The sequence below is a fragment of the Lepisosteus platostomus genome, chromosome 19 (assembly GCF_059453375.1).
Source record: "Lepisosteus platostomus isolate fLepPlt1 chromosome 19, fLepPlt1.hap1, whole genome shotgun sequence".
In the NCBI taxonomy this organism is placed as follows: Eukaryota; Metazoa; Chordata; class Actinopteri; order Semionotiformes; family Lepisosteidae; genus Lepisosteus; species Lepisosteus platostomus.
In genome coordinates this window covers 5573420-5594509 of record NC_142629.1, presented here as the reverse complement: position 1 = coordinate 5594509, position 21090 = coordinate 5573420, and the positions used below count along the sequence as shown (strand labels likewise).

The 21090-nt window shown below is 45.4% G+C and overlaps 1 protein-coding gene across 6 annotated transcripts in view; it reads right to left on the bottom strand.

Annotated features, from left to right (window-relative positions):
* caskin1 (CASK interacting protein 1) overlaps positions 1 to 21090 on the bottom strand; it is a 127083-nt gene that overhangs the window by 37102 nt on the left and 68891 nt on the right. For all 6 annotated transcript variants that reach the window (XM_088612909.1, XM_088612911.1, XM_088612913.1 and 3 more), the window contains exons 3-6: positions 9008 to 9105; positions 8475 to 8620; positions 5420 to 5515; positions 4860 to 4990 (exon numbers count right to left, since the gene is read on the bottom strand). In XM_088612909.1, coding sequence (XP_088469035.1) covers positions 4860 to 4990; positions 5420 to 5515; positions 8475 to 8620; positions 9008 to 9105 — 471 coding nt within the window. The remainder of the gene's footprint in view (positions 1 to 4859; positions 4991 to 5419; positions 5516 to 8474; positions 8621 to 9007; positions 9106 to 21090) is intronic.

Here is a 21090-nt window from a genome sequence, read left to right as displayed (position 1 = left end):
CTGGCAAAATGATCTTCCAACACACAGCATAATGGAAAAACTCAAAGCTAACTGTGTGGTCAGCCTGGGAAAGGCACTTTAGCAAGGAAACAGTCACTCCTCAGACACTGTGAGGTTTTGTTCAACTTCAGAGCTCTTTGACATGGTTGGTAGGGTGCTAATTTGCTTGGGACGGAACCCTATATTCCCTGGAGTCTCCCCATAGGACAGCAGGATACAGAGGGATCAGACATATTTTAACAACAAGCCTCAGTGGGCAGGAGGTCCTTTTTTGTCTCCTCGGGCTACAAATTTTAAGGAAGAATAAGAACGTTCTCTCAGAGTGCAAAGGCGGCTGGCAGCTGTTTTTGAGGTTCCTGAGGGCAATCAGTCGGGCTGCTGCTCTCTGGATTTCCCAGAAACCACACCCCCCTCTCCAGGCAGCTCCATGTATCTGCCCTTGTTCCAGAAGCCCAGGGAAACACGAGAACCTGCTGTATAAATCTGGGCCTCTAGTGAGTGTAACACCATCTCGGAGCCCCAGACAATACAGCCATTCTACAACCCAGACACAGACGCGCACCTACACAAACAGTCACTTCTGCACTCCCTGTGCAATGCACACACGCTCTCACTCAGATGCACCTCAGAACTAAAACTCACATCCAGAGTGATCAACACAGACACACATGCATTTACAACAGGCACAGCTACACACGTTCACACATTCCGAAGACAGGCTGGCCTCGCTTTCAAGAGTCCAGCTGCCTAAATACTATGCTTATTTTGAGAAAACGCAGTAGTTTTCAAAGCTCAAACTATTTGTCTTGAATGGTTTCCAAACTATGCTCATTCTCTCACACACCCAAATCTGAATAGAACACCTTTTACCTTGATTTGAGAAACATGTTTAAAGTAATCCAAAATGCAGGTTTGAACTGCATAGCTTTACTGTTGCACTGCAGCTACTGCCACAACTACTGTCATTAACAGCCAGGGAGCTGTATCCTGTTCACTGCTGCAATGATTAAGGGTTTCTAATCACAGTGGACTGCATGTGCCATTCTGCCATTAAAGTCATGTGTGTTGACTCAAATAATTACACTGCTGTTGCCTCAGCATGTCACATTCTACAGCACATCCTGGCTGTGATTCTTCTAGGTTTCACACTTATTCCCGACATGAAAAGCGCAATCAGTCATCTTCCTGTGGTTAATTCAATGGTCTGCCCACTCTCTCTTCATTTCACAGTGCCATCGGCAACCAGGACAATGCAGCTATAGACAGTGGGGATCTGTGATCTTCTGCAGTGAAATGAAATGGACTGGATTCAGCTCCACATGCAGAGCTAATCAAAACACTGTCACTACACACAGAGCTGAACAAGAATTAAAGTTTTAAATGGAAGTCGGCATGCATTTGAACAAAGTGACATTGACCCACACTCTTCAAGGACTTCCTCCAAACAGAATTCAGCACAGAGTCCAGGCTTGGTGAAGCAGGGCAGGACTGACTGGAGTAATAGGGGACTAATACAACCCAATCTCACTGCACTGCATCTGAAAAAGATTTTTCTGAATGATTTCGGGCTCTGGCTTGGTATAGCCCTTACTTACTGAAAGCTTGTATAGGCTTGTACTGTACTGTCTCCCCATCAGCTCTGGGGTGATGCTCTCCTGCTCTTCGGAAACACCATAGAAAGTTCAGCACTCAGTGAACAGCTCTGATCCGCGCTAATTGAATCGCACTCATCAGTGCTCTAATTGCTTCCTCTCTACTGTCATTTCCTCCTCCTCCTCTCACACCCAAAACACAAGCAATATGCAGATTGCACACCTGATGTTCCTAAAAGCTCAGGGATCCTGCTGATTAATGCAAATGAACCTAAATGAGGGCATAAATTGCCAAACTCATTTGTAATAGTTCTGCATATGAATAAAACATGCATCTTTAAAACACTTTAACACACTTGGATAAAGTAGTCTAATGAGTCTAATGTTACACAGCCTTTATTAAAAAAGATTGCAGGTGGAGGATACCTTGGCATTCCAGTTTCAGTTTCAGTAAAACCGCTTTCATTTTCCCAACCATTTCCTAGAAAACGCGAATTTTCAGAAAGAAACACAGCTGAGGGTGAAAAAAAACCCCATTTAGAACTCTTCAAATTGATCATCAAAGTTGCTGTGAAGCTCATAGGATTCCCCCCTTCTGAAATGCAAACCAGCTACACTTCCAACAAGAAAAAAAAAAAACCCAGACAGATAAATACAGACAAATAAATGGCACTACGTTTGTGAGCAGAGAGGCATTCATAATGTTTTCTCCGGTGTGCGGTGCTTTGGAAAGACAATTAATCGCTGCGAGTCTATTTCTTGGTTTCATGACAGAATGAATCAGGACTGCGAGACTCCGAACACCTTGATATGCTCATTCAGAGAAAATTACTTTCCACTTTAATTTGTGGGGGAGCTCTTCATCACAGAGTGAGCACGTCGACTGCAAAGGGGAGGTTGTCCTTCTTGCAGTACTAGACAACATTCTGACATTTATTATGAGGAAGCCCTGATCATATTGCAAGAAGAGTCTGTCTGCCCTGGCTCATATCTTCCTGGGTGAAATCACATTAAGGGGCATTGAAATTGGCGCTCTGCTGTACCTCCAGAACATCATTTATAGTTTGCTGAAAGTAGTGTGAATTTGAATATATGGTAAATTAACATTGCTGTCCCCCTTCACATTCCAAACTTCAAATCAACAGTTTGAATTGAATTACCAAAGCTGCACAGCTCTGTATAAGCAAATTACACAGTGTTTTATCGACGTCAGCCCTTTCCTCTTTCCCCTCTCTGTGCATGATGAATTCTCCTGGTGCCGTTTCGCTCTCTTGACGATGGGAAGCTCTTTCGGTACACCACCCGATGGGAGGCCCTGGCTGTGTGCAGGGTGGAGGGCGACTGGCTGCTGACAGTCTCCCTCTCAGCCCCTTGCTCAGTCTTGGGATTCGCTTCCCGGAGAGGCTGAGAGCCAGGCAGGGCAGCTCTTCACACCTCTCCTGCACTGCTGGGCCACACCTGAAACAGGCTCAGCGTGACGCTTCTCTGCCGTTTCGTGTGGAAAATAAGCAGCGGTTCATCCCTTCTCCTTGAAATGCTTTGTTAGTAGCTTTAAAAGCAGATTATGCTCGTGGGCCCTCATTTCCTTTCTGTGCCGTATGTTTTAAATTCTTTCATTTTCACTTCTCTCCTTAAAATGTGGAGCCAGCTGTTGACCTGCTTGGCTTACCTCTAAAACGCATGCACCACACTGTTCAGACACACCCAGCAGCCATATCACCCTGCAACTCACAACTGGCAGCCCACTGAAGCTCAGCAGGTGGGAGACCTCCTGGGAAAAATTAAGGTTGCTGCTGGAAGAGGTGTTAGTGGGGCCAGTAGGGGGAGCTCACCCTGCGGTCTGTGTGGGTTCAAATGCCCCAGTATAGTGATGGGGACACTATACTGTGAAAAGGTTCTGTACTTTGGATGAGACATGAAACAGAGGTCCTGACTGTCTGTGGTCATTAAAAATCCCAGGATGTTTCTTGAAAAGAGCAGGGGTGTGCTGGCTAATTTTCCCATTGGCCTTTCCCAATCATGGCCTCCTAATAATCCCCATCTTTGAACTGGCTTCATCACTCTGCTCTCCTCCCCACTGATAGCTGGTGTGTGGTGAGTGAACTGGCACACTATGGCTGTCGTCGCATCATCATTGAGGGGAGTCCCTATTACGTGTAAAGCACTTTGAGTGGAGTGTCCAGAACAGCGCTATATAAGTGTAAGCAATTATTAGCAATTATTATATGAGTTAGAACTGACTGGAAGAGTGGACGTCTCTCATTGACACTACTGTGAGCTCTGGGGAGCAGCTTTTGGACAACAGTCCACCACTAGGTGAGGAATCCCACAGTCAGCTCCTGACACAGTCAACAAAACAACACAATCCGGACTTTCTCATTCAATCACTGCTTACTGCTTAAACCATGAGCTCAAGGCAGTAACGCAGCTCAGCATCAGCTCTTAACACTTGGACCTGGTGTTGGATAAGGCAGCTGTCTGTATCTTCATTGTTTCCCTCTGCTGTTAGCCTTGAGTATACAGAAATTAAACAGAAATCAGAGGTACAAAGGAAACCATTGATTCTGGCAATCGGTTGAAGCCACATGAAACGAAACTCAAAATGAATTGCCCCCTGGGCAGCTGGGTGCTGTGAAATTCCTTAAAATCGAGTCTTTCTTCAGCAAAAGCTTTCGCCGGCCGTTGGCATGAAAACCAAGCCTGAGGAGGTCTTATCTCTCAGTGGAGGAAGCACAGAGAGCTGAGTGGCTCTCAGCACTGTAGCTGGTTTCTCTCCGATTTTGTCAGATGATAAGCTGTTTTCTTTTATTCCTGTTGTTCCTGACACCACAAGCTTTAAAACACACAAAGTTCTTATTAAATATCAGAAACCCCAGAGGGCTGAACACACTCTGTGCAAAGAGGATTCTTCCCTGTCTCCTGCTGTGGATTCCAGCTACACGGCCTCTGAAGCACAGGACACAGTGTAGATAGCATGACCAGATCTTCTCTTATTTCATTATGAGCTGAACAAAGTGCTGTAATGAAAGCTTGTCACGCTACAGAGAACTGAGGATGCTTTAAATGCAGGCTAATGGTTGGAAATGTCCAACTTTATTTTCTCCTTCAACAGGACATCATCAAGCCCCTCTCTATTCTTCTTCTTGTATTTCCACTGCCATTCCACTTACTCATTTGTCACCACTCCTTTCTCCTTCTCCGATTCCACAATTTTTGCCTCTGTTCCCCCCACTAATTTCCCCACCCCAGTATGCAGAGACCTCTTACCTGATGATGTCGATGTGCCCGTTCTTGGCAGCCAGGTGCAGAGGGCTGGTGCCGTTGGGGTCAGTGGAGTCGCCTGGCTTGGGCTCCAACAGGGCGGCACACATATTACTGCTCAGCAGCAGCTGGACCACCTGCACAGGAGCAATAGCACAGAAACCAGAGAATTACAACACACTCGCTGTGACCAAACACAGTCCATTATAACATACAGTATACTGCATATCAGCACACACTGCCATCCAACCCACACAATACATCACAACACTGCAATCCAACCAGCACATTATAACACATACACTGCAATCTAACACATACACTATATTGCTTTAGGTATTGCAATCCGACGCACACAGTACATCAAAACATATAGTCTGCAATCCAACACCTACACTCAATAAAACATACTGTATTACACATCCACTGCAATCCAAAATAGACATTATATGACAGCACACATTGCATTACACATGCACTGCACTCTAACGCAAACACTGCAATCCAACACACACAGTATCAGATCTAGACTGCACCTTACAGGGCGACAACATGACCCAACTTACCCCAACTCTGCCAAACTCACAGGCCAGGTCCAGAGGTGTCTTGCCGGCATTGTCCACGATGCAGGGGTTGGATTGGTGCTGGAGCAGCATCTCGGACTGGAGAGAGATCACGCACATTCAAGCAACAAACCCATTAGTCATCAAAAGCAATATCATCCATTGATGCTACTCCATCATGTTCCTAATATAGTCTTGGAGGCCTTTGAGGAAACACAGAGTCCCATTGAAAGCCAATTAAAATTCTGTTCTTCAGCTGGTACAAATAACCCAGGGACACAGGGAGCCCTGCAAGAGCCAATCTTCATGGCAGTTATCTTTAGCTTGTTTAAACAGAGCCAGTGAGAGTATGTTGCATTGAGTGGATTAGTCAAGAGTCTCTATTAAAACTGCTCTTCAATAGCAGTGCACAGTTACATGTCGAGAGCACTATAAACAAGCAAACACCCCTGCAGACCTGACCCCTGGAGTCCTGAAAAGTGTTGCAAAACTTGTTCAAGACTGTGATGCTGGTGTAAACCTGGAAGGAGCTCATCTTTTTAAGAACTGTGCCAAATCCGCTCAGTTTATCACCCTACATGTACATTCATTCAATTAATGATCAGGACTACTGTGGTAAAATCTGCATAACCACCCTGTCGAGTGGTGACGCATCTCTCCAGAGGACTTTATATAACATTCTGTGTGGTGAACCTGTCTCTCCGGACCTGCAGTGCAGAGTCTCCCTATCTCTGTAAAATCTCTCTCCCCGATAAGAGCCCGCTGACGTCTCACAAAAGTTAAAGCCGTGGCACAGAAATCACAACAGTAGCACTTTTCTTCAGTAGAACTGTGTGTCAGCATTTTTCTTCTTTTTTTTTTGATAATTGGGAACATTAGGCGTTGATGCTTGGCCCCATGCTCTGTTGTTTTAATACGCTTCAGATTCCACGATAATGAAACTAATCGTCTGGATCACCTCGGAAGTTACTCCTCATCTCCACGCAAATGACACTTTGAAGCACTGGGAGAAAAGCAATGTTAGAATACGCTCACTAATTCCATATAAGCTTTTTAAAGCCTCCTGAACCGAATAACTTTAGAGGATTTTGAAGAAAGTCTAAGCCATAAGGAAGAGCGCCACCCTACTGGTCGACCTACAGCAGCTATCTCATTTTCCTTGGAGGGCTCCCAGCCCAGCCCAGCCCAGCTTCACTTCACAAGAGATCAGTCTACATGACGACAATTGTGCTGTCAGTCTATATGACATCGCTTCTCTTTATGCTGTATACAGTATATACTTTATACTCTACCTCCACATAATTGACCCAAGGTGACAGCAGTGTAAGATGTCCCGATTAACAGTCATAAATAAATCAGATCAAGGCAGAACTACAGAAGAAAATGTCCGAAAATGTGTTTGTGACAATGTCCTACGTACAGTGGGTATAGAGAGTCACCACCCACTTTCAAAAATTGTACCTTTTGTTGTATCAAAACAAATTAAATTAGGCTTGTTCCATTTTTATCTACACATAGTCACACACATTACCCTAGTGAAAATAAAATTCCAAAACATTCTGAAAATGACTTAATATTACAACAGTAAAATACCTTATTTGGATAAGTGAATATCCCCCCCTTACAATTGCATTTGTAAACTTGCTCAGGCATAACCAATCACCTTACAGATCACACAACAAACGAATTGGCTCCCACCTGTGATCAATTGTGGTGATTTGGATTAGTTCAGAATAAAAGCAGCTGTTCCAAGAGGATTCCACTGCTTGCAAGTGCATTTCAAAGTGAAGAATCCACTATGGATGGAAAGGTGCTTTCAAAAGAACTTGTGGAAAGGAATGAGGCAGGAGGTGGGTATAAAAAGATTTCAAAGTATCCCATGGAGCACAGTCAAGACCATCATTAAGAAATGGAAGGTGTGTGGCACCACCCAGACCTTGCCTAGATGAGGCCATCCCTCCGAACTGGACGACCGAGCAAAAAGGAGACTGATCAGAGAGGCTACCGATGGCAACCTGGAACGGGCTACAGGCCTTTGTGGCAAAGACTGGTCATTGTGTGCATGTGACAACAATATCACAAGCTAAAAGTCTTGAGCTGATGCATAAACAGTCACTTGCAAAAATTCTAGACATAAGGTACTAGCCTGTACTATATGCACTGAGATGTGATCTGATGGGGGAAAAACTCCCCAAGAGCTAGCTTGGTTTCAGTCTCTGAGCACACCCAAAGAAGGCTCCACAGCTGAAACGCTGTGCTTCCTTTCTTCTATTTCGGCATGGAATAAACCTTTAACTTGTTCCTTGGCAGCCTGTGCATGCTGATGTAGCTCCCTACTTGAACTATATGCACTTAATACACACAAGCCTTTATTGTAAGAATAATTCAAATGTGACAAGTAAATGTTTTACTTTTGTGGGGGAAACCCCCCCCCGACAAGACTCGGCATCTGAGCAGGTATAAGAAAAGAAGAATGTCGGCAATGCTTAACAGGAGCCTGGCTTGTAAGAGTGAAACTCATGTCATTTGCCAAACCGCCTTATACCATACAGTGTCGTGCGAAGCCGGAGCCTATCTGGCAAGTAACGAGCGCAAGGCAGGTTACATCCTGGATGGGACGCCAGTCCATCGCAGGGCAAGGGCAAGCCGATCATACATGGGGACAATTGGGAAGCCACACTAAAGGCTGAGGTGGGGGATTTGGCCTGGATACCGGGATAACTCCCTACTCTTATAGAGAAATGCCCGGGGATCTTTAATAACCACTGAGAGTCAGGACCTCTGTTTAATGTCTCATCCGGAAGATGGAAGAGTGAAAGTCTGCTCGTTAAATGGACAAACTGCCAGGAATCGCCACAGTTTGCGTTAATGAAACCCCTCATACCTGTTGATCGTGCGAGGGATGACCGCATGATGTATATATTCTTGTTCAGTGTACGTACAGAAAGCTTGCAATGAAGCCACAGGCTTTCCTGCGCGAGAGCCTGCCAGCCCTGGATGAGCCGGAGAGCGAACGCAGTGCTGAGGCGCTGGCGCGGCGGGGGGGGGCGGTACTCACCACATCGTAGTGCCCATGCTGCGCTGCCAGGTGGAGGGGGATCTGCCCTTCGTCCGACTGCCCATTCACCGCGGAGCCTGACTTCAGCAGCATCTTCATGGGCTCCACCTTCCCCTGCCAGGCTGCGTAGTGCAGTGGGCGCATTCCTGTGGGAACAGGGCGGGGCCACAGCTTTAGAAACTTCCCCGACTCCCTGGCGCCCCCTTTGTGGACAGACGAGGCATTGCACTGTGGTTCTGGCCCCGCCCACGCAGGGCTGCCCACTCTCCTCTGCATTTCCAATCGTGCAGCAGGGTGTGTGCAATTACTTACCCTAGTTCCTCTTCCAGTTCCAGTATGCATTTTAACAGATTAAAGTTCAAGCTGCATGCTTTAAAGAAAAATATAGTTTTCACATTATTTCACGGATCACCGCAAGGGGTTTCATGCTCCTCGTGAAGAGCTGAGCAGCTCCCCTGGTTCAGTGCCTGAGTATTTCTCTTCTGCCACCAGAGGGCGCAGTGGTGGCAGTTTACAGTCCTGCCGAATGTTACCTTTCTGGTCTCTGATGTCCACAGTGGCCTGGGACTCCAACAGCAGGGAAATGAGCTCTGTGTTCCCGTTGAGAGCAGCATGATGCAGCGCGGAGAACCTAAAAAAAAAAAACAGCAGGGAGGGGTGAGGACCTGAAAAGCAGCTAGGAAGACCACAGCTCTGGGTCAGGAAGGGTAATTCCTATCCAACATCATTGGAAGATTTATATCATGAGCACCTCTCACTCACTGGGTGGAGCAGAGGCACTGTGGCTAAGGATGTGCACCTGTGGCTGGAAGGTTGTCGGTTCAAATCCCGCGGCCGGCAGTGGAATCCTACTCCGTTAGGCCCCTGAGCGAGGCCCTTAACCCCAACTGCTCCAGGGGCGCTGTATAAATGGCTGACCCTGTGTTCTGACCCCAAGCTTCTCTCCCTGTCTGTGCGTCAAAACTGGAAGTGATATTTTAATCTTTCTTCTAGCAAAGGACTGTCTGGGATTTTTGTGTTTTAAGGTTTGCCCTCCCTGCATAAATAAAGCCTGTAAGCCTCTGCAGAGGTTACAGTGGAGACAATGTCGGCTTCCCCCAGCACAATGTTGCCATGGCGCCTGACACACCTGAAGAAACAAAGTTCTCATTTCTGTGAGGAAATATTGTTCATTCTACATTCTGTCTGTTCTTGATTTAAGGGAAGTATTCAGTCTTTTCAATGCCAATTAAGACGTCGCAGGGTGGAGTGATGTTTCTCAAGATGTACCCTTTAAACCCCTTCTCTCATCTTTCTCACATCCTTACGGTTGAAGCTGCAAAAAAAACAAATGGAGGACTCGTATCCTCTTGTAACATTATAATCTGACTTCTCTTCCTCTATCCCTCGCTCCTGACTGAAGATCACCAATGAAAGTAGAGTGCTCTTCAATTGCAGTGAAAGGCTATCTGTTGAGAGCACAGTAACCAAACAAGACACCCCTGCTGGCCATTTTCCTGGAGCTCCTGGAGTCCTCAAAGTGTTGCAAAACGTGTTCAAGACTGGGATTCTGGTGTAAGCCTGAAAAGAGCTCATCTTTTTAAGAACTGTGCCAGACTTTCAGATACACTCGTTGTATCGCCCGACAAGACGAGAATCTTCTCTGCCTTGGTTCTCCATTCTGACAGGCATCAGTGTGACTTCTCCAGGCCCTTCGGAATTTGGATCCAATTAACTCACAGCTCCTTGCCTCTCCGGGCTCCTCTCCCCTACCAGGATCTCCCTTTCCGTTTCTCGGAGGTTAGCCCAAACTGTTAAAATGGATTCATTTCCCACAACTACACAGGGCAGGCATGCCGCACAGAATTCCAGTCAGTAATGATACAAATAATGGAGCTGACATCCCGATTCAACACGGGATGTTAATTCAGCAAAAACTAGTGCTTCCCGACCATCAGCTTAAATTACAGTCACAGCTGCATTTGTAACAGTGGGCAATGTTAGGTAACAGGGTTACAGATTGTGGGCATGTACATTGTGAGCTTTTCTGTGTAAATGGAGGAGGATTTTTGAGCTCGGGCTGCATAACGAAGCACAAAATCTCTACGCAGACCGAGAGCATTGCAGATGACAAAACCTGCACTGAATTGTTAGGAGTTGATCTGATAAGAGAAGGCAAATGTAGAGGTATCTTTATGGCTGTTGGAATACATGGTAAAGATCAGCTGTGAGGTGCTTCAACTAATTTTCCTGTGAGAGGTTGAATTTGCACTTAAGAAGAACCCCCCCCCCCCCACAGGTCTGCAGGACTGGTGATGTGATCAGACTGCTAACACTAGGCTTCACTTCACCACCGGAGTGGGGGCAGGGGATTGGTCTGCAACCAAAACGAAGACGGGATGAAGAGGGACGAGGGGGAGAGGGTGAGGTCGCAAACATAGAGGGGCACGAGAATGGCGAAGAATGAAGGCGGGAGGAATAAAGAAACGGAGATTCAGGGCCGAAGAACGTCCTGACCCCGAAAGGGGAAACCTTTGAAGCAGGTGTGTTGCCGCCTATAGCAGTTGGCGTGCAGCTATCAGAAGTGGCGTACAAGATGAGATGACCTGTACTGGGGCTTCATTTTTTAACAGACAATAGTGCGCTGGGGAGGGAGGAAGACATGGGTCTTTCTTTCTTCAGAAAAGACTGCTGGACTCGACACTCTTGCCTGATGTCCAGAGGGTGTTCTGACCCCTTTCCTGGAAAAAGCCATATAAATAATGAAATACTGTGTTTCGCGCAGATGAAGAAAAATATGGTGTAAAGTTCAGCAAGATAAAACCCCTGGAAATCGTAAGAAGTACAATACAAGGCCACAATCCTGGGAAAGTCAGACTTGGGCACTTTTCACAAGGGTGTGTGCTGTGGAAACTGTGACTTTGTTAGGGACAACTGGACTGGCTTGAGCACTGAGCTGCGCCCATTGTCTCCCGTGCCCTCTTACCCAAGCCTTATCCCTCTCTTCAGAAGAGTGGCAAGTGTTCAGTTTCCCAACTGTGCCCCAGTCTGCAGGAATGATTGAGTGCCATTTAATTGGCAAGGGAAGGCTTTTGTGCACAGAGCCTGTGACTGTTTCACCTCAGCTCCCTGCTCTCTGTCTTTCTGCCACTGAGAATTTAATTACCTGCAGAATGGAGTCACTGCTCTGAATAACGACACTCTGAAAGGCTGGGCCCTTTATTATTTTAACAGAATGAAAAACCAGAAAAAAATATGTTATTCTTGAAATACAGAGAAATATGGGCAAAGTGTTTCCTGTGTAATTCATTTTCTTTTGAGAAAAACATCAAACCGGGACCTGTGTTTTTGCTGGAAGACTTTGGAAGCAGAACATTCCCTCCAGTCTGATTTATTAAAGGAAAAGAGGAGGGCGAGATGGATATTCCAGTAGTAAAAATATTTAGTCTGCTGCATTTGAAAGCAATTATGTCTGAAAACATATTTCTCATCTAATAAACAAAACATACTATATAATGTGAAGCATGCAAATTTCTCAACCAAGTGGTTCACTTGGTTTTTCTTAAAGGTCTCTCGTTCCAGTATTGACCAAGCCCAGCCTTGCACAGTTTTTGAGATCTGATGAGCTAGAAGGTGGTAACTATTAGCAATGCAGATTTCTTTATCCGGACTAGCTTCAGCAAGGTACTGAACTGGGCATGTTTTACTAATGGATAGAGCCTCACCTGTCCATCAGTTTGTTTAGTGAGCTGAAAGATCTGCAGGAAGTCTTCCTCAAGTAAACACCAAGCAGACCTGAGCACAGAGGTCCTCTCTGAACATTAACTGCCTCATCTGATTTGCTTCTTTTGCAATGCATTGCACAGGAGGAGTGAGATCAGAAAGGGTTTTGACCAGATTGCAATTGCAGATGAGCACGGCTGCAGATTTCAAGGCTGTTCAGAAAGCGCTGTGGGCCATCAGTGAGCTGCGAAGGGGTTGAAGCCACATTGAGCATGCGTTGCTGACGTGTGGAGAGTACAGTACCTTCCACAAAGTGGACTGAATCCCTAACCCTGTCTGAAGGGCTTCCACACGACATGCAGCTGTTGATGCACTTTACAGTGTCAGTGTTTACAGGGGGGGTGTAGCCCTGCTCTGCTCCTGAGTGGAATAATAAGAGAACATGTCATGCATTATTCATGTTCCCACTTCCCCACAGAGCTCTGTGAATATACCAGCCCAGCGTCTCAAAGGCTCACTGCTGCATTCGAATCACGCCTGTCACTTTTAACCGGAGGGCAGAATTACAGTTCCATACTGGGGTCAGCCCTGTTTCCATGAATAAGAATGGAGAGAAACTAGCTCAACCACTTAGTCACTTCTAATCAGGACTTGAGACTCCTGTATTATCGTGATAAAAATAATACTCCCTTATTGTTATTATTTTACGAGCAGAACGCGAGAAGACACATCAGCTTAAAGGTGTCCCCCTTATTACCCACCCACACATGCAGATCGAAATCAGAATCACAAATGAGAAGGGGATAAGAGCGCGAGGGTCTGAGCCCTGTAAATATCCAGTGCTGCGGTCGGCCCATAGTCCTGTGGAACCAGAACCAGCTCGGTGGATCAGTGACATCCCTCCCTACAACCGTGCGCCTGTTGAACCTGGTAGTTTAGAATCCAACTTGCATCTGCTGAGCAATCCCTCTGTCCAAGTCTTCCAGAGTTTATCTGATAACCTTGGAAAGATGTTGGAGGCTCTGCTATGCACTGCACCAGAGGGAGAGAGGGACGTAACAGTCCCACAGTGAAACCCCAGGGGTGTGGAACTCCGGAGAACCCAGAGAAGATTTTACGGAGACGAAGTTTAATCCAAGCTCGAAAGAGGAGCGTGGCCTCTGTATTGAGTTTTGATTTTAACTGCGTTGTAGATGAAGAACATATTTTAAATTCACACGGCTGTGCCCGTGTGTCTCTTTTCCTGAACAAATCCATCCACCCGTTTATTTTCCAACCTTCTTATCCAGTACTGGGTCGTAGAGTCTATCCCAGCAAACAAGGGGTGCAATGTGAGAGACCCACCTATCATACTTACTACATTCTGCACCTACCTCAAAGCACACCTGATGGTGATAGACCCCGTAGTGAGCCAGTCTTCTACCACACTGCACTGTAACCTATGGCTTGCGAGTCTACCACAGAGATGGAATGCTATTACCTACAGCCTCCTTTATAACAGCTGTTCAGCTACTGAGCACAGGCTGCACATTCTAGCCTGCCTCAAGCTACCTTCAGAAACACCCAGGAGAAAACACACTCATAAATAGATCCTGAGACTAGGCTGCTGTCGAACCATCTTAAACCAACCCCTGACAGTCTCTAAGGCCCTCTGGCCAGTCTGCCACACTGTCCCGCCAGCTTCCTTCAAGAAATGGATGATGGGGAATCGCAGATCAATTCGCTCTTATTTCAGTCTAGGCAATCACTAAGATTTCAATGCACTGAGCGGTTAAAACAATTGATGATCGTTATGTAATTAAAGTTAATATGCTGGATCTCCGTCTGGGTAGCGCAGCCACTCAGTCTGGCAGAATGGTATTGTACGTAAATGTATGTAAATGCTTTAAAAAATACAGAGCGGCGCTTCATTCTGGAGTCTGAATTTCACATGAAAACCATTAAAATAAACTTCATGAATGTTCAGGAAAAGGTAAGCATGTAGAGCAGTGGTGAGGTGATCTAGACTTTCTTGGAAGTTCTTGGAACCAGGGTTCTGCTTCGGAAAGGTTCAGTTCTAAGGAGAGGCACTGCAGTTGTACCCTTGAGCAAGTTGGGGTCATGTGTTTCAGCCAGGCCAGAATGGTCATCGCACCGACCACTGCTGTGCTCAGGGGTCTGGACTCCTTGGACGTCTGAACTCCTTGCAGGTGTAGAGGAGCTAGTTCCGACGCGGTGACGTCAGCGCCCTCACTGCGCGTAGCAGGGACCTCAGCTGCCTGCGCTGGGGGAGGTCTCCTTTACCTCATGCGGCTGGTTCCCTGGTGCGTTACGCCGGAGACCCGGGTTCGTGCCCCAGGGGCTGGGGGACAGAACAGGGTGGCGGAGGGCACGAGCCCGCACGGAACCACGACGGTCACACAGGTCCAAAATCTCAGGTGAGACACTGCTGCCCTTATGCACGGTGCTTTGCTCATATTGCCCCAGTGTAATATTCAGCTCTACAAACAGGTGCATGCTTCTGTTGTTTCCAGTAAAAGTGTCACATCATTGTAATCCAGTATAGTTCTTTGGGTTGCAGTCTTCCGAAGGGTGGCACATGACAGTGCAAACACGGGAAAATAAATGGTGCCACGTCTGAGCGTTCTGCTTTTGTAAATTCTAAAAATCCTCTGGTAGCCTGGCTTTCTTGCCCTCAGTGCAGTACCAGATCCTAGCCTCTAGGAGGTGGAGCTACAAATCCCATCCATCTATCTTCTAACTTCTTTATTTAGTTCAGGGTCACAGGGGAAATGAAGCCAGTCCCAACAACTGGCTCAAGCTAGAATACACCCTGGACAGGATGCCAGTCCATTGCAGGGCAGACATAGACACACACACACTATATACTGGGAGCCAAGGATTTAGGATGTGTTAGGGTCACATGGAAATATCTGCAATACAGGATTTTATCAGAAAACAATAGATCAATTAATATGTTTCTCTGGCATTAGCTGACCCAATAAAAACCATTCTGGAAGGCTATTCTGGCTCCTAACAATGTCAATGCAGTGTTGCCATGAACAGGTGTAAAACTGTAGCAGGATCAATACTTTACGAATATTCTTCACAGCAAGGAGAGCCTGGAAAGCTCAGGGCTCATTAAAATTAGAGTCTGCAATTGGGCACTGTGAAGTCTTGAGTTCATTCAGGAAATGAAAATAATAATTAAAAAACAGTATAGATTATTTCAGTGCTATATTTATCCTTAAATCCTTCTTCTTGCATACTGTAAGAAATGGCTGAATTGCTATTACTGAGTTTTAGTAAGACAAATGCTTTTTTATTTAAAATAATGTGCCTTAAATTATTTACACAAAACAGTGACTTAAGGTTGTTTGAGCTGCAGGAATAGTGAAACTATTATGAGGCTGAGGACCCAAAAGTAATATTAACGATGAAAATATATTCAATCTAGATAAGTTAAATTTCCCTGAGCTATGCCAGTGGGTGTCTCTGCTGTTCTTCTTTTTTTAAAACCAACCAAGTGGGTACTGTTTTAGAGTTACAGAACAGAGAATGGACATGGCAAGAAATGCTGCAGCTGAATGATCACTCTTACTTCCTAATGATAATAAACTGCATAACACTGACACGTTGTAGCAGATATGCAAAAGAAACCCAGAGATTTAGATTTTTCAACACAATCGAAATTTGCTCCACAACTAAAAATCCAATTCAATTACTTTTCTAATAAATGAGTTACCCATGCTTTATTTGATTTTTTTTCTCCCTTTTGAGCAATCCACATCTCTCCCTATGTACAGTACGCCTGTTGTAGAGACCAGTTGCTTTCTGTTCCTGAATCTTTCTACACCCGCCTTCCTCATCCTGTAATCTCTAATTTCGTGTCACCCAGCTGCATTGGCAGACATGTTGTAATCTGAACATAATCGGTGTCTCTTGTGTAATCTCTGGTCCAGACACAGGGCTTGACTTTCATGCTGAGAAGCTCACAAGCCGACAAAAATTTCTGATCAGCCATCTCCATCTTAAAGGATCAGTGCCGTGACCCACGCTGTGATTTTCTACCATCAATGATACTGAGAGAATCGCCAGACCAGCACCATCTATCAGATAAAACAAACATGGTGCAATTTCTTCATCTTAATTAGAATTGCAGCAGCGTGCAGAGAGATAAATCAGCAAACTGGACAGGAGAGGCCTCTCTGCAGCCAGCAACTCATTATTCTGCTTTATAGCTAACAGCAGCCTTTCCTGTTGCATCAGAAATTCCAGATATGATTACACAGACGTAAATACACACTCTGTGTCTTTGCAAAGCCATGAATCCGTCATTCTTGTTTTTAGTCCAATGGCACAAGCTTTAACAAGTGGAAAGTCTCTGTTGATAGACAACTGTGGCCTTCATGTTTTATTTGGAAATCTTCAAAGGCACTGACAAAGTCTACACAGTGGACTGAACAGTGAAACACGAAACAGAGGACATGGTGTCAGTGGAAACTTCTTTATCCAACTGGCCGAGGGTGTTCGGGTATCCAGCCATCTTGTTGTAAAGTATTTTCAAGAAACATCTGGATTTGATCCTTGAACCAATTAGCTACTTACTATCAGACAGGCCGATGGGCCTAATGCTCTCACCTTGTTTATGACCTTTCTTCTGTTAAACAAAGCCTGACAGCATCTGTTTCAAGTATATGAATTCTGGCTCTTAGTAAAAGAATCATTCAAAGGGTTGCCATTTTCTTCCAATCCTGTGTCAATGATGACCTCACATGTAATTCTTTGTGATCTTCTTTGAAGATCCCTCTGAGAATCAAACTTGCGCATTGATCTGTGTGGTAATAAGCCTCCCACATCAAGAAAACCTAGCACGGGCAACCATAATATATGGCATTATGCCCACAATATGGGCAGTAAACATTATTATATAATGAATCCTGGAATGGATTATTGTATAGTTGGATTGGGTTCTTGCAGAGAGTACAGAGTTGAAGAATCAGACCTAAAGAATAGGGCCTAATTCTACTGGTTTCAAAGGACCACAGTCACTTCTAAGACTTTGACAAGACTGGCCCAGAGGAACTGTGGAAAACAATAAAAAAATGTGGCACCCTGTGTCACATTAAGCTGTATTAGACACTTTAAATCTGAAGCACTAGGTACAGAACTTCCCACTGATAACAGTCCTGCCATGTAAACATAAATGCACAAAGGAATATTTATACATCTTAATAACAGAGGCTTTTCATCACTCTGACTAATTCTGGTGCCTTTTGTTAATAAGGCCTCCCACATGCTAGTGATACTGCAATGTTTTTAACGTTGTTCTATGGCTTCTCTGTAGTTTGGACAACTCTAAGATGAAGAGACAAGAGAGGACATGAAGATGGATGACTGCCGTATCCCTGCAATGTAACAATCTCCACCCTAATCGATCCCTTTATTGACAGGCAATTTGTCTCATCAAGGCACACTACCTGATGCTGCTTTCTCATCGATAAAGTAATCAATGCTATTTGCATCCAGGAGTGGCCAGCCACTTTCCTTATTGGAAATGACCTTGGAGGAGAGGGGCTGGTCTAGGTTTCGTTTTCTACCAAGCCCAGAAACCTAATCACAGGAGGAAATCATGAATCCATTTCCCTCTTCTCCGTTTTCCAGGTGGAGTTAGAGCACTGGGAGATTAGCATCTGGGATTGCAGGCAACACACACATACAGATATAACAGAGGACATTTTACAACTCCTTCAGCAACCCTCCCTCCTCCTCTTCATTTCAGATAAACCTTATCTCTAAACTGTTCCCACCCTGTCTGTTGCTGATTGGAAGCGCTTCGCAGCACAGGGTCACAAAAGGATGACATTAAAATCTGCATGGTGTGCCATTACATTGTAACGAATCTTTGGATCCGAAATAATGGTCAGCTTCAGTATACTCTTCAGCTTTTGACATTTGGGCTTTGCTGTCCAGCAGCTGGACAGTTGTGCTGGCCACACTCTACTCTGCTTTATAATATAATACCTCCTCTTACAGTGCCTAGAAAAAGTATTCCTATGGGGTTCTATGTTGTGAAATTACGCACTGACGCCCGCACATTTCTTTAAACTTCAGATTTTACTCAAAACTTTAATGGTCAAACGGAAGGCTCTTAGGGCAAGTTCATGTGTTTTATTAAAAAGTGCAGGATTTCAGACAGGGTGACACTGCCAGCCAGCAGAAGCAAAATCCACCAAAACTCCTTCAGAGAAAAGGATGCCGGGTAATTAAATCGAACCTTTCTAGTCTTGAACACAGAAGACTGCAAGGGGACTTGATCTGGGTGTTCAAATTCTCCAAAGAATCGACAGAGTCAAAGCAGCAGATTTCTTCAGAAGGAACAGCGACGCATGAGCCAGGGGACACAAGTGAAAACGATGTGGAAGAGCAGTTAAAAACAAGAACAGGAGGGACCTCTGGTTGCAAAGGAATGAGTAAAGGTTTATTCCATGCTGGAAAGTAAAGAGGCACAATGTTTTGGCTGTGGAGCTGACGCAGTTAATAATAATAATAATAATAATAATAATAATAATAATAATAATAATAATTGCTTACACTTATATAGCGCTTTTCTGGACACTCCACTCAAAGTGCTTTACAGGTAATGGGAACTCCCCTCCAACACCACCAGTGTGCAGCACCACCTGGATGATGCGACGGCAGCCATAGTGCGCCAGAACGCTCCCCACACACCAGCCAATTCATAGAGGGGGGTTATTAGGAGGCCATGGGAATGGCAATGGGAAATTTGGCCAGGACACGGGGGTTACACCCCTACTCTTTTCGAGAAACACCCTGGGATTTTTAATGACCACAGAGAGTCAGGACCTCGGTTTTATCCGAAGGACGGCGCCTTTTTACAGTATAGTGTCCCCGTCACTATACTGGGGCATTAGGATCCACACAGACCGCAGGGTGAGCGCCCCCTGCTGGCCCCAGGTCCTGACCAGGTTCACTCCTGCTGAGTTTCAGTGGGCTGTCAGTGGTGAGCTGCAGAGTGATGTGTCTCCTGGCGTTACCTTCTTGAACTTCTCTGGTGGGCTGTATGAGATCCTGGATCAATTAACCACTGCCAAACAGGCTAGATGGCCCAATAGCAATACTACATGATGGCTAGATGGTTTCCTCTCATTCTCATTCTTACGTTTCTTATAACCATGGAGCCAAAGGGATGTGAAAAGACAGATTATAATGTGGCCGTTTAGAGTATTACTTCATTTGTTGTTTGTAAATACAGTGTACAGATAATGAAAGATCATGGGTACCAACTCTTTATCTTAAAAACTCCTTATGTGTAATATGCTTATTACACAAGCTCTAGCAAATATTATGGTGTAGCAGTGTTGGTGTTGGGAGCACGGGTGAATCTCCAAGGGGCGGGGTCATCTCATTTAGGTGAGCTGCATTCTTCAAATTCTCACCAGGAAATCACTGAATTGGCTGCACCTGGAATCTCTGGCTCCCTATAAAAGCAGTCCCTGAGGCAGGCACCAATGGTCTTTTACCCAGACCTTCATAGTTAAGAAGAATAGTGAGCCTTTAATGGAAAAAAGATGGCGGTTAGAGAGGTCTTCTTGCACAACAAATCGCAGAAAGCTCATAGTTGGGAGATATTGGCAGCAGCCTCGGTCGTTTTCTGGGTCAGGACGCCGGTAAACAAGAAGACGGTTAATGAGCGCACCTGGCCAACCAGAATCGACCGAGAGAGGTTCTTGCCACTGCTGTCAGGGGGAATCGTACAGTTATGGTTCATGTAGACCCAGGGCTGGAGTTTAGTGTTTGTAGGCTCCAGGCACTTTCACTCTGAAATGTGCCAAAGGAGGGGCAAATGCCAACTGAATTACGTCAATTGGCGTGATGCACTTTAAATTATTCTCATGCTAAACCACGTGATCGATGGAGCGAGTCAAGTGGCCATCACTTTAATGCTTCTAGTTTCTACTGTAGATCAGCTGCTAGGTAGTGTATGGTAATTGATTTGGAGCACCGAGTCAATTGCAAGCATATTTCAGCTCGTTTTGTTACTCACTAGTGTCTCCCTCCTTCGTAGGCCCTAATGGGAGATCTGGCACTGTATAGAAAATCCCTTGCCACGCTATCAGGAAGGGGGATCTTTCACAAATGGGTACTGGGTTTGGTGTTTAGCTGGTAACCAGCCAAGCCTGGGGTGTTACCTCAGAGTACTAGATGGGCACACAAAGTACTTTTGTCCCATTTGAAATATAGAATAAGATCTAGACAAACTGTGAAATACCATGTTAAAATTCAGGAAAAAATACTTGGTTTGAGTAAAACAAAGCCAGTTTCTCAGTATTGTGATAAACTTTTACTCAGGTCATGTATGGCTGCTCCTGGTAGTGGAAAATACTGTATTGGGCACCATTTTGCCCACCAGCACATCAGGCAAGGAGACACCCTGGGTTTGGAATTCCTAACCCTGGAGATGAAAGCCCAGTCCTTTGGGAGGGGAGATGGGGGTGGGACTGCTGGTTTCCCTGGTAACCTCAGGGCACCACTCTCTTTGGGTATCCTAAGCTGTGAGCACAGAAACATGTTCTCAGAGTTGTTCCAGGCCCTAAAAAAAAAGTAGAACCTGTACCTTGCTTCTCAATTCAGCCCCTTAAACATAGTCCAGGGTATTAAAGTGGAATTTTCCAAATACCACTGACCTGGAGTCCCTTTGGCAACCTCACGTTACAGTACTAATGCTGTTTCCCCCTCCAAGGTAAATGGAAGGATGTCAGGGGTGACACTATGCTTGTTATTCTAACAATACCTCTATCCATTGTCTAACCGCAACATCCAGTTCAGGGTTGCAAGGGGGCCGGAAGCCTATCCCAGCAAGCACTGGGTGCAAGGCAGGATACACCTCATGTCACGTAACAATCTGGATTGT